General features: G+C 44.0%; 1 protein-coding gene across 1 annotated transcript in view; it reads right to left on the reverse strand.

Moving 5' to 3' along the window:
• HTT (huntingtin) overlaps positions 1-17,827 on the reverse strand; it is a 119,886-nt gene that overhangs the window by 92,799 nt on the left and 9,260 nt on the right. The window contains exons 2-3 of the mRNA XM_075261015.1: positions 9,944-10,027; positions 5,070-5,190 (exon numbers count right to left, since the gene is read on the reverse strand). Of these exons, the coding sequence (XP_075117116.1) occupies positions 5,070-5,190; positions 9,944-10,027 (205 nt within the window). The remainder of the gene's footprint in view (positions 1-5,069; positions 5,191-9,943; positions 10,028-17,827) is intronic.

The following is a 17,827-nucleotide window of genomic DNA, read 5'->3' on the forward strand; positions in this document are numbered from 1 at the left end:
CAGCACTCAGCCCCTCCCTCCCCCCCTGAGAGCAGGGAGCTAAGTCACTTGGGAAATGAGCAGATAAGCCCCGTGGCCATAGAAACAGAGTGTAAACAATGAAGTGAATAAATTAAGATAGCAGCCAAACAAAGCAGTTTTGATAAAGCAATGTATTTAGGAAAAGTCTTATATCCACATAAACTAGCAGTATTTTTGTGTAGAGAGCATTGATCAAAACCGCCGGACTGGAGGAGGTGAATTGCAAGGAGGAGGACGTCAAAGAAGAGAGGAAGGCATAAACAAGCTATGATGCGGGGGATGCACAGAACGCCCACCGTGCACGGTAGGACTGATTTACATATACATTTTTACGGTAACTCAGAAAAGTGTGTGTGTGGGGGTCCATAAAAAGTTAGCAACACCTGAATAGCCGTTTTAAAGGCTATTCAGGCATATATTTATCTAAAAGACAGAAATTCTACTGATAGAGCCCCTATAACCATAGGTGCAATGGTGCAGCTCCCTCAGATTGAGCAGGACAGTCCCTGTTTTCTGGTGATGTCCCACTCTTCCAGTCGGCAGGCAGTACTTTCAACTCTGTGACACAGATAGCCAGCCAGCCCGCCCGCATGCATTAAAACAGAGCTAACCACGACCGTCATTTATGAAGGAGTCAGAGTCGGATTGTGGAAAGATAGTCATGGTTGGGGCTTTGGCCTACCACCTTCAATGCCCTGTTCAGGTCCATAGATGCTCCCCAGAATTGAAACTGATCATATACAACATATATACGTTATTTATTACAAGGGGTTTAAGCTTCACATATGCAACCTTAAGGTTTTAGCTTTTTAGCCATTTATTCCAAGAAAATGACTTGTGAAATACGACATCTTACACACAGAGAAGGAATTTCTAGCAACAATTAGTCAATTGTGGAGAAAAAGGACGCACATTCCCCCGGGGATGAATCGTCAACAGCCAGGACTATTTATGGAACTTCAAAATGGATAGGAATGGGGCGAGTCATCAGAGAAAAGTTTGGAAAAGAAGAAAAATTATATATTCTGTAAACTAAAAGTCTTCAGCTAAACGTCTTCAGCATACAAAATTGCACAGACGTCGAAGCAACTCTTCGTAATATAAAATGACTGCAGGGTCGCTCACTTGTCGGAAGGCCAACATCAGTGTTTGTGTGGATCTGCACACTATGGAGAGAAAACAGCCGTACAATCCTCAACACGGCAATTGCAACACCAAGGACTCGAGCAATCAGAAGGTGTCGCTAAGATCTGCAAATTATCAAATTCTCCAGCACCTAGCTCCAAAATGTGGCATGTGGAGGGGCATAAAAGCCAGATTGAAGAGTGGCCACACAGTGGCTCAGTGGTTAGCACTGCAGCCTTGCAGCGCTGGAGTCCTGGGTTTGAATCCTGCCAAGGACAACATCTGCAAGGAGTTTGTATGTTCTCCCAGTGTGTTCGTGGATTTCCTCCCATTCTACAAAGACATACTGATAGGGAAAAAAAAATCTGGGGCTCACAATCTGCATTAAAAAAAAAAAAAAAAAAAAAGAAAAAAAAAAAAGAAGCCAGAATGAAAGCAAAAGTTTTTTAGCCATATGAAACCTCAAAAAGGAGATCAAGTGTTGCAGGATGACTGTGCAAGGTCTCCGGTTCATCAATGTGCCAGTTATCGAGACAAACTGGGAATGGAGAGAGCTTGGTTTATCATTCCGACAGATCGCTACGCACCTAGGCTGAGATGTAAGCACTGTCCAACGTTGTTGTTCCAGTGGTAGGGAGAATGGCAACTAAGGGCTCGTTCACATCTGCGTTCATCTGTCCTTATTGCAGGTTTCCGTTTCCTGCATAAAACAGATGCAGGAGACGGAAACCTGCAGGAGGCTTTCTCACCCATTCATTTGAATGGGTGAGAAAGCTGTCCGGCCGTGAGCGGCAATGAGCGTTTTGCGCTCTCCGCCGCGAAACCGGGTTTTATAATCCGGACACAGAGTCGGACATGCACTACTCTGTGTCTGGATTAAAAAATCCGGTTTCGCGGCGGAGAGCCTAAAACGCTCATTGCCGCTCACGGCCAGACCCGGTCTATGGTTTCCGTCTTCTGCCATGCAGAAGACGGAAACCATAGAACGGAGACATGAACGCAGGTGTGAACCTAGCGTAACTGGTACGGCAGCAAGAGCTGTGTGGAGGCGCTCCTCTGTACGGACAAAGAATGGAACACAACGATCCATTCTGTAATGCAAGTGATATTGGACATCACACCCCTAGCATAGTGTAGCCAACAATGTCCACACAAACACAGTGTGAGCGGGGAGGAATGCCCCCTCCCCTCCTGATAATACTCGTCTATGGACGAGCACTGTGTGCAGAAGGAGGGGGCGTTCCTCCCCGCTCACACTGTACAGCTCAATAGGTGCTGCTGTGGAGAAGGACGTTCCTGACTAACTGTCAGGAACGCCCTTCTGACTGTAAAGAGCTACGGTACCGGTAACGATAGTTCTTTACCCGGGGCACGGATCAGGAAAGCCGACAGTGCGCTGAATTCAGCCCACTCTCAGCTTTCCAGCAGTATATAGAACTGCCTGTGCCCAAACCCATGAAACGTCCTCTAACTGAAAAGCAGAGCTATAGATAACAGTGAGGGCAGTGAATGACATCACTTGTCCTGTCTTTCCATACAGGTCCAGTGCTATGGAAACACTGTGCAAACAATGGGAGGAATAATTTCACATAGTAGGAAAACAAAGCAGCATTGCTAGAGCAATATATTAAGCAAGATTCTTCAATTTACATAAACCAGTAGCATAGAAAGGTTCCTTGAGATGGGAATACCCCTTTAATTCCATGAGGGAACCAGTGGTACGGTCATTTCTCTAAAGTGTCCCAAGAGCCACTTTTCAACAAGACAATGCCAGGCCACATGTTGTTGGTGATATAGTGAGCAACCGGCATGGCCTATATATGGTACCATGGCCTGCAGCGTCTCCAGACTTTGTTGCCCATCAAGCACATCTAGGACGTCATTGGTCAGCAAATAGTTATGTGCCCGCGTTCAGCGGGGCATACAATTTGCAGACAACAATTAATAACCTCACTGGGTGGGTGTTTCATACTTCATATTGAATAAATCGAGATGTTTTAAATGGGTTTTTTTTAATCATTTTTCGATTAATAATACATCAATCAATCCAGTAACTTCCAAATTTTTCCTTCTTGGTGTTGCAATTTCAACTTTGAGGAGTGTATAGCTATATAAACCAAGTTGCCAGGTGCTGTGACAGTCGTATGTCGTCTATTATACAGGGCACAAATAGCTCATGTGGTGAGGAGGTATAATAGTGGCGAGAGGAAAAAAAAAAGGATAAGAAATGATAGGACACAAATAACACATCATGTAATAATCTGGGCAGGGTGATCACTTAATATTTTCTGACTGTATATCGAGTCCAGTTTGCAGCTAGAAATGTGATATTGTACATATGGCGTATCCCGCAGTGTTAACACCTGCTACAGCTTAGGAAATATCACAAACACTACGAAGCAGTGAACAGGGATTATAACAGAAAATGTAATGGCCAATTCCACGCCCCAGAAAGTGTTGTCATAGGGAAAATAAAGTAGTAGTTATTGGACGTGACTAGTGATGAGTGAGTAGTATTCGATAGAATACCTCGCCGGCATAGCAATCTGTGTAATCGGCCGAACACCAAGGGGTTAAACACATTGAATAGTCAAAGCATTTAACCCCTTGGTGTTCGGCCAATTACACACATTCCTATGCCGGCGAGGTATTTGATTGAATACTACCCGCTCAACACTAGACGTGACATTAATGCAATGATGGTCATGCACGCTCAGGTATAAGTTCAACCGGCCTGACCATAAGTCTCAGGTGGCTTTCTTCATTCCACCTCCAATCTTCAGTGTACCTTCTCCTAACTTAAGACTTCTCAGGTGGAGGTATCCATCCCTGTAATACATCTTGTGTATCAGCTATGCTGAAATCCTTAACAGATTTCTCCTTCTACAGCCCATGACAGTCCTCCTCTCCTTTGCACTGACAGACACTGATGCTGAGGAATGTTCAAATCACATCGCAAAGCAACGTGCATACAGAATCCACAGGATACAAAGTCCCTACCCCCCTCTACAGTGTCTACCATGTGTATGCTCTCCTTCCCATCTATACTTGAATATAACATAGCAGGTTTACTCTGTCCCCACTAAAGACTTACAGTGGTTCCTCCACAATGTTGTGTACAACCTTCCCCCCTTGCCCATTGTAATCATTATGAAGGGGGGGGGGGGGGGGAGATTAAGCCAACACAGTCAGGAGCATTATGCTGTCAGATTGATGACAGATTCAGCAAGACATCCAGCTAGGTGAAGGACTTATACAGATGTCACAGCAGCAAGAGAGTAAGAAAATTGAAGTGAAGACTATTTTAGAAACATTAATTTTGTAGTTAAAAAACCAAAATAAATAAATAAAATTCAATGTAAAGATGACCATAGACTTTATTATTCTAGTCCGGGTGTCTTCATGACACACACTGTCAGTTACAGATCACATTAAGGGCTCGTTCACATCTGCGGCCCGGCACTCCGTACTTAGGTTTCCGTTTCCTGCCTAAAACACAGGCAGGATACGGAAACCTGCAGGAGTCTCTCTCACCCATTCATTTGAATGGGTGAGAGAGATGTCCGGCCGTGCGCGGTGGTGAGCGTTTTAGGCTCTCCGCCACGAAACCGGGTTTTATAATCCGGACACAGAGTCGGACATGCAGTACTCTGTGTCCGGATAAAAAAATCCGGTTTCGCGGCGGAGAGCATAAAATGCTCACCGCCGCGCACGGCCGGACCCGGTCTATGGTTTCCGTCTTCTGGCATGCAGAAGACGGAAACCATAGAACGGAGACCCCAAACGCAGGTGTGAACCCAGCGTAAGGGACAAAAACTAATGCAAGTACATATCTATTATATCGCATTTATTTTACACACATGTATTGTATACCAGCTCAAACAGCACCACATGTAACAAGAAGCAGGGAGGAGGACACCTACTTTTACCACTTTATTGAGGCATTCATCGGCCACCATCCTGACGTCAGACTCGGCATCATCGCTGCACAGGAGGAAAAGCTCCATGGCGATGCCAAGAAGCTTCTGAAACTCAGGAGAATTCCTGCAAACAAGTAAGGAGAAAACTGAATCCAGCTTTGTGGTTTCCAAAATCTTACACTAGTCTTTATTGTACAGACATCAAGGATTCTCCAGTCAGATCCATAATGGCCCAATAAGATATTACTACAGACTTAAAGGGGTTTCCAGGAATTGAACCAACCCTGTGAAGGCTGGGGTAGATATATATACAGGTCTTCCAGCCTCCAAGCACCAGTCTGAGACCGAACGGACACAAGCAATGGACCACAAAGCACCGGGGACAGGTAACGCTGGGTTCATACCAGCGCCCAATCTCCGTTTCCAGGTTTCCGTCTTCTGTCATGTACGGCATGAGCGCCGGTGAGCGTTTTGTGCTCTCCACGGAAAAACTTTTTTTTTTTTTTTTAACCGGACACAAAGTCCTGCATGTCTGACTTTGTGTCCGGTTAAATAAAAACAGCGTCACCACAGAGAGCATAAAACGCTCACGGGCGCTCACAGCCGGACACTTTCCAAACCCATTCAAATGAATGGGTTTGAAAAATGCCTGCAGGTTTCCGTCTCCTGTCCAGTTTCGGGCAGGAAACGGAAATCTGCAAAACGGAGACCAGGCGCAGATGTGAACGAACCCTAAGCATTGTTTTTTTTTTCCTCAGGCTCCTCAGGAGTTGGTCCAACTCCTGGACAACCCCTTTAAATTATTAAAGTTTTCAATGAAATGGAAAGACGGCGCTCTCAGGTCACAACAGGATTTTATTCAAAAAGACAATGATGCACAACGCTAAAAAATCGCCGCGTTTCGGGCACACCTGCCCTTTCTCAAGTGCGTAACTAATTAGAAAATAGATAAAACAAGTATTCACTTCAACGTTTTTTTGGCCAGAGAAGCACTTAGGCCTAAGTTAAAATATACAATGCATTCAAAAAATAATAATACATGATTTATAAAACAATAGTAAAACAAATCTCATATACCAACCTTATCATTTAAAATACATATTATATTATTTTGATACATTCTACAGTGCAATCAATAAATAAAACCTCAAATTTCCTTTAAAAATTACTGTAATAAATCTCATCAGTCATTCAAAATATAAATAGTCACAAATCTATATAAACATAATAACAAGTAAATGTGCCAAATCATCTCAATCTCATGATAGAAAGCCATTGCATATCAAACACTGATCGTTAGCATGCATCATTGTGTTGTTATTTATATCAATGTGGCTACCAATAATCCCTAGTTTACAACGACAGCAAAAAAAAAAAAAAGGGGGAGCATAGAGAGTCTTACCTTCACACAAAGCTCGGTCAGTCTGGAAGATGTATACAAATTGTATGCCGTGTGCTCCTAGGTTTAAATATAGTGGAGCTCGTTTGGCTCCCTACATTCCTTGGAGTGTTGCCAGATGGTGCGATTCAGGTTGGAGAACATATATGTCCGCGCAAAATATTAAAGCTACACAACAATGTGCTCTAAGTTGTAGCGCATATGTGACTCACGCGTGCGTGGTATATTTAGCATTACTAAGCGCATAGCTAAGTGCTCATACGTGATATGCATATTCGTGGTATGATTACCATTACGGAGCACGTGACTGAGTGCTCATACATAATTCGCGCATGCGTGGTGTATTTAACATCGCGGGACACATGACTAAGCGCTCATATGGTAAATAAAAGGTATTGATGTTTTTTCGAATTTCTCCCTAATATTACAAATGAATTGGAGCAACTCATAATGAAAACAATTGTTCCAAAAAACAACAGATATAGTAAGAAAAAATATATATACATACATATTGGTAGCCACATTGATATAAATAACACAATGATGCATGCTAACGATCAGTGTTTGATATGCAATGGCTTTCTATCATGAGATTGAGATGATTTGGCACATTTACTTGTTATTATGTTTATATAGATTTGTGACTATATTTTGAATGACTGATGAGATTTATTACAGTAATTTTTAAAGGAAATTTGAGGTTTTATTTATTGATTGCACTGTAGAATGTATCAAAATAATATAATATGTATTTTAAATGATAAGGTTGGTATATGAGATTTGTTTTACTATTGTTTTATAAATCATGTATTATTATTTTTTGAATTCATTGTATATTTTAACTTAGGCCTAAGTGCTTCTCTGGCCAAAAAAACGTTGAAGTGAATACTTGTTTTATCTATTTTCTAATTAGTTACGCACTTGAGAAAGGGCAGGTGTGCCCGAAACGCGGCGATTTTTTAGCGTTGTGCATCATTGTCTTTTTGAATAAAATCCTGTTGTGACCTGAGAGCGCCGTCTTTCCATTTCATTGAAAACTCTATCTTCCCTGGCCTTGGCCGGTGTCCATCAGACGTGCTGCCTCCTCCACCTGACGGTAAACCCCTAACGTAGTTGTGAGCGATTGTCACAACCTCATCAGGTGAGAGGCCATTTGGTCCTTTTAAATCTTCTGGTTATTTCCACCAAAATTTATCAGACATTCTACACTATATAGTGTGCTCGGTGTCTCTTTTGTTTTAAATTATTAAAGGCATTCCTGTTAAGGAGTCAGTTCACTGAAACCCCCAGCAACTGAAGCAGTAGGGAGCGTGTGCGACCACCACTCCAATCACTTTTTTGGGACCAAGACACCCCTTTACTCTACCATTTCTGTCAGTCCATTAGAAGTGAAAGGATCACTAGTCACACATGCTCACCATCACTCCTTCATCCAGACACCTTGGAGACAATTTGATATCGCTGAGGGTCCGACTGCTACAGACATGTAATAAATGTCATTCATGGGCCAATCCCTTTAACTTATGGCGTCAATAGCTGAATCAACCTAACAAGTGACAGACACTTTTTAAGCCAAAAAAAGAAACCTCAGAGCAAAGGTCACTCCCCTACCCCCTATATGACAAAGATGGGTGACAGCTCCTCCTTTCGTTATGAGGCATGATGGGAGAGATCTAGAAAATAAATAGAGGATGTCTTTTGACAATGTCTCTACATTTACCGTACCAATGATGAGAACAGTCCATAGACAAGAGAACTTCAGTACCGCTGACTCCACAAGGATATAGTTATCTGTAATATATTATTTAATACAATACTTATATAAAGGTTCTGCATTAAATGCTTCCCGCACAGCTGAGGCTTCTTCCCAACAAACAGGAACACAAGCCAGAGGATACAGGTCTAATTTTAGGTACGACGTCACATACAGCACTACATATACTAAGCCCCCTAAAATACCATCTCTATCGGGTCTATTCTACAGCAGGTCTGGGATGGCACCATTAAAGGGTTATTATAAGCAATTACAGAATCAAGTTTTGATCACAAAGACCATGTATGCCACTGATAGTGGAGTAAGTGTGACTGCTGGGACCCTCACCCATGCTGACAGTGGGGGGTTCTTTGTACCCACATCTGAATGCAGTGATGGATGAGGGCACACATGGGATTGCTGGAGGTCATTTAGACAGTGATAAAAGGAACCTGAACCCACAAACAGTAAGTGTCCCGGGACTTGTATCCACACTGATAAGATACAGGGACTTTACAGCCTATGGGTGATGGAAAGCACCGCTTGTCTATACACCGACAAGTACCTGATTAAACCCCCATAAAAACAAGTGGTCTAATGTTATTTTTTTCCTAATTCCCCCATCCTGGTGTACACCACCAATAAATATGTATACTGAAAAGGGTAGAGTAAAGTAAAGAGCGGCAAGTGCAGGTACTGCAGCACTTCAATAAGGATAGGCCATCAGTGGTAGAAAGTAGATTACCCCTTTAAGAGGTTGTCCTATTGAGCAGCATATTCCCCCATGATCCCGAGAACAGGGATGTTTTGTCACCCCATTCTGAACGAAACTTCACTGAAACGAACGGTAGGGGACTTCAGACGGAATTTGGATCTGATTTTGAGGCAGAAACGGTCTCAAAATTAGAATGAATATACATAGAGGGTGTCCGGAAAGTAAGTACACACAATGAAAGCGTGGACTTTAGCCGGTATATGAAGCACTTATTATTAATGAACATGTGACCGGAAATGCACGGTTGTGGCGCTGCAGGTAGACCAAGATGTCGGTTTTTCAATCCCTCGCTGCGCCATGTGGAAGGAGAAACAAAGAAGAGAAAGCGCATTAATGGGAATCAGTTTAATCACTGTTACTTATTTATAAGAATTGCTGGAAGTGCTGGCCGCCTGCCTCAATGCAAACAGTGCAACGCCGGGAGATGGATTGACGCACCCACTCACAGACTCCTGGCACGGCCCTCACCACCATAAACGCAGCCTGGATACGGTTCACGAGCTCTTCGCGGGTTGGCACAGGTATTGTGTACACAACAGACTTGACGTGTCCCCACAAGAAAAAAATCTTCTTGGTTTCTCCTTTCACATCGCACAATGAGGGATAGGAAACCGAAATCTCGGTGTACCTACAGCGCCACAACGGTGCATTTCCGGTCACACATATATATATATATTATAGGCACACACGCACACTACTGCTACATACGCAGTGTAGATACTCTCCTCATTACACTGCACCCCCAGAGCTGCATTGTCCGCGCCTCCCACTAGGAGTTTCTGTGACGCAGGAGGCACAGCTGGCAGATCTGGCGGTGCGATTACCAAGGTAACTGGATGACGCCAGAAGCCTCTTCCGGAGGCAAACTTTAAAAGGAGAGCTGCAAATAGAAATATTCATAGATCCTGCAGAATGTAGCGTGTTCTGTAATGTGGAGACTGGAGCAATACCTCAGAGACTGAGCCACAATGTTCTCGCATATCGTCAGACAATGATTCACTCGATCTTTCTTGTTCGTGGAAGGTTCTTTCTTCCTGGAAACACAAAAAAAAAAAAAAAAACAGGTTAAACGAGGACAGATATTGGACCAAGCCAATAGCAGGCCATGGGAGCCCCCCTTAAGACCCCCGCACTATAATCAGCTTTTCGAGACATGATCTCATTTGGTCATACACCTAGGACAGTTCTAGCTAAGAGGAAACGTGAAGAACCTTGAAGAAGTTACCAAGTCTACAATAAAAAAAACAAACGAAAACCCTTATAAAAGGAATAGTACAGATGAATACAATATATATATATATATATATATATATATATATATATTTTAAAGAGATCCGTTACCTTCTCCACTTATTAGGCGGAGTTACTTTTACATAGAAGTCTATGGAAAAGGGCGGAGGAGGCCACGAAGAAACACACAAATAACTGCAGCTGCTACACTCTGCTACTCTGTGAGGGAGCTCTTTTGACACTGCCATCTCTGAAGATAAAACTCAACCACTGCACAGAATGAGGCAATAAATTACTTAACAGCCTTCTCCTCCCCCTTCCCCTCTCCATAGACTTATGTGTGTGAGGAGTATGGCGGCTTTCACACTATGTATACTGAAGCTTATTCTGATCGTAAAACACGGTCAGAATAAGCGGCGTATAAAGCAGCTCCATTCATTTCTATGGGAGCCGGCACACGAGCGCTCCCCATAGAAATGAATGGGATGCTTCTTTCACTACGAGCAGTCCCATTGAAGTGAATGGGAAGTGCCGGCGTGTATGGCTCGGCATGAGCAGAGCTTGCCGTATACGCCGGCACTTCCCATTCACTTCAATGGGACTGCTCGCAGTGAAAGAAGCAGCCCATTCATTTCTATGGGGAGCGCTCGTATGCCGGCTCCCATAGAAATGAATGGGAAGTGTTCCGCAGCCCTGCTGTAACACCGGCGTGTACGGCGTGTACAGGGGAAGCCTGATGAAGTGCATTTAGCACGAAACGGTCGTCGCTTCATTTCTTCTACATCCCATCTACCCTACCCCCGTCTGTAAATGCTGTTCAAGTGCCTATTTTTATGGAAGATTATTAAAGTTTGGTGAATTTTACTACTGGCTGGTGAGTGCCCTGATTTTTTTCTATTTTTTTTGTAAAATTCAGGATTACACCTGGCATTTTACCTCAATTACAATTAATGGTGAATTGTTAGGTCATGCCCTTTTAAACCACACCCTCTTTTACCGTACGATTACATGTTGGGCAAACCCCTTGGGATTCGCCTGGCGGTTTTATTCAACCTGAACATTGCCAAACCAAAACTGCTATTATTATACTGGGGTCTCTTTAGACTCCAGAGTGTAATGATCGGAGAGGCAGGGGAGGTGAGGAAACAAAAAAACCCTGTTACTCACCTCTCCTGCATGACACCCTGACGCCAGGGACCGCTGATTGATTGTGATGCATAGATGAAAGAGTCTCAACACCACGTGACATCAGTCAGTCTCTGACGACAGCCAGATTTGCTGAAAACAGCAGGGGTCAGGTCGGAGTGGTGAGTAACACAGGTTTTTAGGTTTACTCACCTCTCCTGGATCTTCAATTGTTATATTTTGTGGCGTCTAAAGAGAACACACAGTATAATAATAGCGGTTTCGATTTGGCCACGTTTGGTGACTGCAAATATTATAATAACCCAACTGAAAGAAACAACATTGGTAATCCAGTTTGATGACAGGTTTTGGTTACTTTTTGATCAATCGTCCCAGCCCAAGTGAGAAGATGGACTCTACAGAGATACAGAAAATGGAGGAACACATTAAAGGGATCGCCCCATTAGGATAACATTTGCCCATAAGCACTACCACTTAGAGAAAAAAAGAGTCACCTTAGTGGCAAGTATTACAATGTTGGTTATACGTGCGCCCCCTCGCCTTACCATGTGCTTCCTGCAGTGGCCATAACAGAAGTGTTATATAACGCGGACTGTGCCAACCATCTATCCAGGTAACTGCTGTGAACACCCATAATAACAACAAGACAGAGATAAGCAGCGGCCATGGAGATAGGATTCCAGTTATTACTCAGTACAGGATATTAATGGACTGGATGAGACAACAGCAGACTAGGTATTGATCTGTAAGGAATAATTCACACACTGACTTCTCCGCAGATCTGTACAAGATCTAGAATATCAGTTATATACACCTCATATTGTCTGCACTTTCCAAAATGTCTCACAAACCAATAGTAGAGTCTTAGGGCTCGTTCACACGAGGGCGGTGGGGCCGCGTCACTCACTCTCAAAACCCGGCTGCCACAGCCATCACGGTTTCCCCCTCCAGAGTATGCTCAAATGAATGGGCCGACTCCGGAGGTTGCTGCCGCCAGGCTGAAGCTGTGGCTCGGTGAGCCGCGGAATCCACCTGAGGAAAGGGCAGCTCGCTTCGTTTTTCTGCTAGCGTCGACATGCCGCTAGCGGAAAAAATAATGCTAGTGGTCTCCATAGACCACCATTGTATGGAGGCGGATTTTGAGGCGAAATCCATGTACCATCTATGTTTTGCACAGACCCTATTAAAATAATACAAACAAGCCACAAAAATGGACAGGAATAGGGCTCGATATTCTGCAGCTCTACAACCCCACACAGATCCATAAAAACAATGGATATGGTGTAATAGTGGAGTGTATAGGACCAGGGAACTGGTTATTGTTATTATAGGCCTAAATCATGGCCGCATGTCTTAGCTGTCAGTGAGATTTGATCTCTTTAGAAAGTCCCTCCATTCTGGATCACACACCTGACCAATGTAATATTTCACATATAAGACATATCAGATCATTTTGCATGAGTATTTTTAAAAACCACACGGACTCCGTATAGCCATGCCAAAGCGTGATCTGCCTGGCTGTCAGGTAAGTACATCACCAGGATATGCCATCACTTTAGGGTTGGTGGAGTTTTGCCATCACATCCTGGACCCCTTCACTGAGAACAAAGGGGGTGCAGCACTGACGCGACTCAGCCTCCTATCATGCAGGGAACCATTTAGACACCCCGGAGTGCGCAGGCCGAGGCTCTCCAGAGGGTAGCATCTGATGAGGGACTATACAGCAGGTCCCATTCTTCACCATGTCATCAGAACGGATGGGAAGGCACATGGAAGCGAATGCATGATGGGAGGCTCTTGGAAGACACTTCAATGTCACTGTGTCCTACGATGGTATAGCCCTGTAAGATCACCCCCTCAGACGGCACACTCTGTCATGTGTATAGGGCCTTACCGTGTTGGCCAAAAGTATTGGCACCCCTGCAATTCTGTCAGATAATACTCATTCTCTTCCAGAAAATGATTGCAAGCACAAACTCTTTGGTATTATTATCTTTATTTATTTTGCTTGCAATGAAAAAACACAAAAGAGAATGGAAAAAAAAAAGTCAAATCATTGATCATTTTACACAAAACCCCAAAAATGGGCCGGACAAAAGTATTGGCCCCCTCAGCCTAATACTTGGTAGCACAACCTTTAGACAAAATAACTGCGCACAACCGCTTCCGGTAACCAGCAATGAGTTTCTTACAAGGCCCTGCTGGAATTTTAGACCATTCTTCTTTGGCAAACTGCTCCAGGTCCCTGAGATGTGAAGGGGGCCTTCTCCTCTTTTTTTCCCCTGTAAACTCTATGTTGATGCCTTTTCCTACTTTTGTCTCATCTGACCAGTGAACATTCTTCCAAAACGTTTTTGGCTTTCTCAGGTAAGTTTTGGCAAACTCCAGCCTGGCTTTTTTATGTCTCTGGGTAAGAAGTGGGGTCTTCCTGGGTCTCCTACCATACAGTCCCTTTTCATCCAGATGCCGACGGATAGTACGGGGTGACACTGTTGTACCCTCGGACTGCAGGGCAGCTTGAACTTGTTTGGATGTTAGTCGAGGTTCTTTATCCACCATCCGCACAATCTTGCGTTGAAATCTCTCATCAATTTTTCTTTTCCGGCCACATCTAGGGAGGTTAGCCACAGGGCCATGGGCTTTACACTTCTTGATGACACTGCGCACAGTAGACACAGGAACATTCAGGTCTTTGGAGATGGACTTGTAGCCTTGAGATTGCTCATGCTTCCTCTCAATTTTGCTTCTCGAGTCCTCAGACAGTTCTTTGGTCTTCTTTCTTTTCTCCATGCTCAATATGGTACACACAAGGACACAGGACAGAGGTTGAGTCAACTTTAATCCATTTCAACTGGCTGCAAGTGTGATTTAGTTATTGCCACCACCTGTTAGGTGCCTCAGGTAAGTAACAGGTGCTGTTAATTACACAAATTAGAGAAGCATCACATGATTTTTCAAACAGTGCCAATACTTTTGTCCACCCCCTTTTTTATGTTTGCCGTGGAATTATATCCAATTTGGCTTTTTGACAATTATTTTTGTGGTTTTCCATTGAAGACAAATTAAATGAAGATAATAATACCAAAGAATTTGTGATTGCAATAATTTTCTGGAAGAAAATGAGTATTATCTGACAGAATTTCAGGGGTGTCAATACTTTTGGCCAACACTGTAGGTGACTCTCCACAGCACTGAACTAGGATGATAAGGATCCCAGGTATTAACCCCCACCCATCATAAAGTGATGGAACATCATAGTCATATGCCCTCACTATACAAGAGTAGAATAGCCCTTATCCTAATGTTACAGACAAGTTTCTGAATGTCTTTTACATGTTTGATGAAAACCTCAAAGAAATGGCAAATCCACTCTGTCAGAGTCATCCAAACGTCTGTCCCTATAGATATGAGAAGCGATTGACAGGGAGAATATTACTCTATGCACCCTACAGACTGGAGTCTAGGAGGCACGTCACTGCTCCATGTAGACACCAGCATAGCCGCTATGGCGCGGGGGAACATGGGATGATTAGAAATGACACTTGCCCCACATTGTCTGGTTCTTCTATAGTGTTTTATCTGTCTTTTTTCTTATTTTAGTTACTTTTATAGGAAAGTGAGTCCTCAAACCAACCCAGACAGTGAGAAACCCCATAAATGAGCGGTCCGACCATCGCTCCTGACATGTCAGTTTTACTAAATACTTAAATCCTCCATCTTTTCTTTTAACCAAGTTATAACCAGGGCTCCTGTTACTCCTACTAGAAATGGATAAATAAATTAACAACAAATCTTAAAAGCTGGTATCATGTCAAAGCCCAGAATTAGCTGGAATATTGGGGTGCAGACAGACTCAACAAGGAGCCTGGCCTTCTAGAAAATGACTGCCGGCAGGGTGGCCCTCCAGTTCTAGTAGGATCCTGTTGTCACCCCCAGAGCCGGCGGGAGCAATGATCTGGAGCAGTATTACTCCCAACATGAGCTTTAGGTCTACTCTGGAGATGGGGGGGTTTGTATAAGAGTCATACCCCCTATATAGGACCCGGAGTTCCCTGCCCATACAATCCTATGACACTTACAAGGGTGCACACTTCTTTGTTCTACCTCTTCAGTGCCGACTATGGCACAGAAGTGGTTAAACAGCGGAGATCAGAGTTTTCTATGATCTCTACTAGGGTTGACAGCCACATCTCAGCCCATAGCAGCTAACATGGCAATGCCAAACCTAATCCCATACACACCATAGGATGTCTCTGCTCCACACCTTAGTCTAGCCCTCTCCGTCACATGACACGTCCATACAATACGGTGACTATAGAGAGGAGATGACAGGCGGCAGCACAATACAGGTCACTCCTGCTGAAGGTTTCCTCCTTACATGGCTCAGTGGTTACTAGCATTACTTGCTGAGGTCCTGATGTAAATCTGAATAGGGACAAGAACTGCACAGTGTGGCCTACCCTGCCCAAAGCATCATCACCCAGAAAGGCACATGACCGTGTGCATATCGATGGGCCAGGAATGAATCACATGGACCAGTCCTGAGTTTTACCCCAACTCAAGGCCACATACACTGCACATGTGTGTTGTGTATAAGAACATAGAAAGGAATAGGTCAATGTGCTAGCCGTGAACAAACACAGCTAGAACACCGACTGTGCACACACCCGCTGCATACATGACAACAAGGGAGGTTTAACACAGACCAACATCACTGTAGGTGACAAAGAGTCTGATCTGGGGCCTCAAACATAATATGGGACTAGCAATACCCGCGACTTCACCCGCGGCCCCCTTCCCTTTGTGCTCGACACACCTGCAGCGCAGCCCTGGCCCACCTCACCTCCATTGCCCCGCAGCCACCATCCTCCCTTCTCCACCCTTTCCCTCCCCTTCACCCACAACCAACCCCCTCCCCCTGGCGATCCTGGCCTCCACCCCCCCCCCCCCCCCCACCACCAACACCACCACCCCAGCCTCCACCACCAACCCCCACCCCACCCCCGCGACCCCAACTTCACATATGCGCCACCACTGTATTCCTGTCGCTCGGCGGCCGGCTTGAGACGCTATAGCTCCGACGCTATCAGATATTTATGGCCTGAGGAATGGCCATTAAAAAAAAAATAAATTAGGCCCGGACAAGTCCTATAAAGGGATTATCCAGTTTTTAAAATCTAATGTATTCTCAGGTCATTGACCTCAGCTGTGACGTTCCATTTGCAAGCTTACTACCTCTCCTTGTGAGCAGTTCAGCCAGGAAAACGAAACGTTCCAGCAGCAAGTGACCTCCTTGTCTCTTGAAGCCACTTGTACTGACCTCTGAGGAAGAAATCTATTGCCTGGTCAAATAAGCGGAGGAGAGCGGCTTCATGGCCTGAATAGGTGAGAGACAAGAGAGATACTGCCACAAAACAGACTCGGTAGAAGGTAGGGAATGGAGAATTCTACAGCCACTATACAAAGAAGGGCCTGGAAAGTCATAAATGTTTAGTGTGTGATATAAACGAGTCAAACAATGAAACGCACAACAGATGTAGAACACCGACATCCAGGCGGACTTTGTCCCAGGACACTTATGATTCATCCTATTCATAGTCACTACACCACAATGGGAATGTCATGGCCGATCTGCTTTTACAGGGATCACAAGAAATCTTAACAGACTGATCCCATAACAGGAGATTCTGTCACGGACCTGGTGGTTGTGAGTGAAAGCAGATTACCAAATCTGAGCCACCAAGAAAATGCTGCAGTCCCAAATAAAAACGCCGCCTTTCTAGATGTAATCCACAACTATATCTTGTTCTGACCAAGAATTACCTCCTGTACTAACAGAATAAGCAGAATAGTGAGTGCAGCTCTGGAGTATAATACAGGATGTAACTCAGGATCAGTACAGGATAAGTAATGTTATGTACACAGTGACTATCAGCAGAATAGTGAGCGCAGCTCTGGAGTATAATACAGGATGTAACTCAGGATCAGTACAGGATAAGTAATGCAATGTATGTACACAGTGACTGTACCAGCAGAATAGTGAGCGCAGCTCTGGAGTATAATACAGGATAAGTAATGTAATGTATGTACACAGTGACTGCACCAGCAGAATAGTGAGCGCAGCTCTGGTGTATAATACAGGATATAACTCAGGATCAGTACAGGATAAGTAATGTAATGTATATACACAGTAACTGTACCAGCAGAATAGTGAGTGCAGCTCTGGAGTATAATACAGGATATAACTCAGTATCAGTTCAGGATAAGTAATGTAATGTATGTACACAGTGACTGCACCAGCAGAATAGTGAGTGCAGCTCTGGAGTATAATACAGGATAAGTAATGTAATGTATGTACACAGTGACTGCACCAGCAGAATAGTGAGTGCAGCTCTGGAGTATAATACAGGATAAGTAATGTAATGTATATACACAGTAACTGTACCAGCAGAATAGTG

This window comes from Leptodactylus fuscus, chromosome 1 (assembly GCF_031893055.1).
Source record: "Leptodactylus fuscus isolate aLepFus1 chromosome 1, aLepFus1.hap2, whole genome shotgun sequence".
NCBI lineage: Eukaryota > Metazoa > Chordata > Amphibia > Anura > Leptodactylidae > Leptodactylus > Leptodactylus fuscus.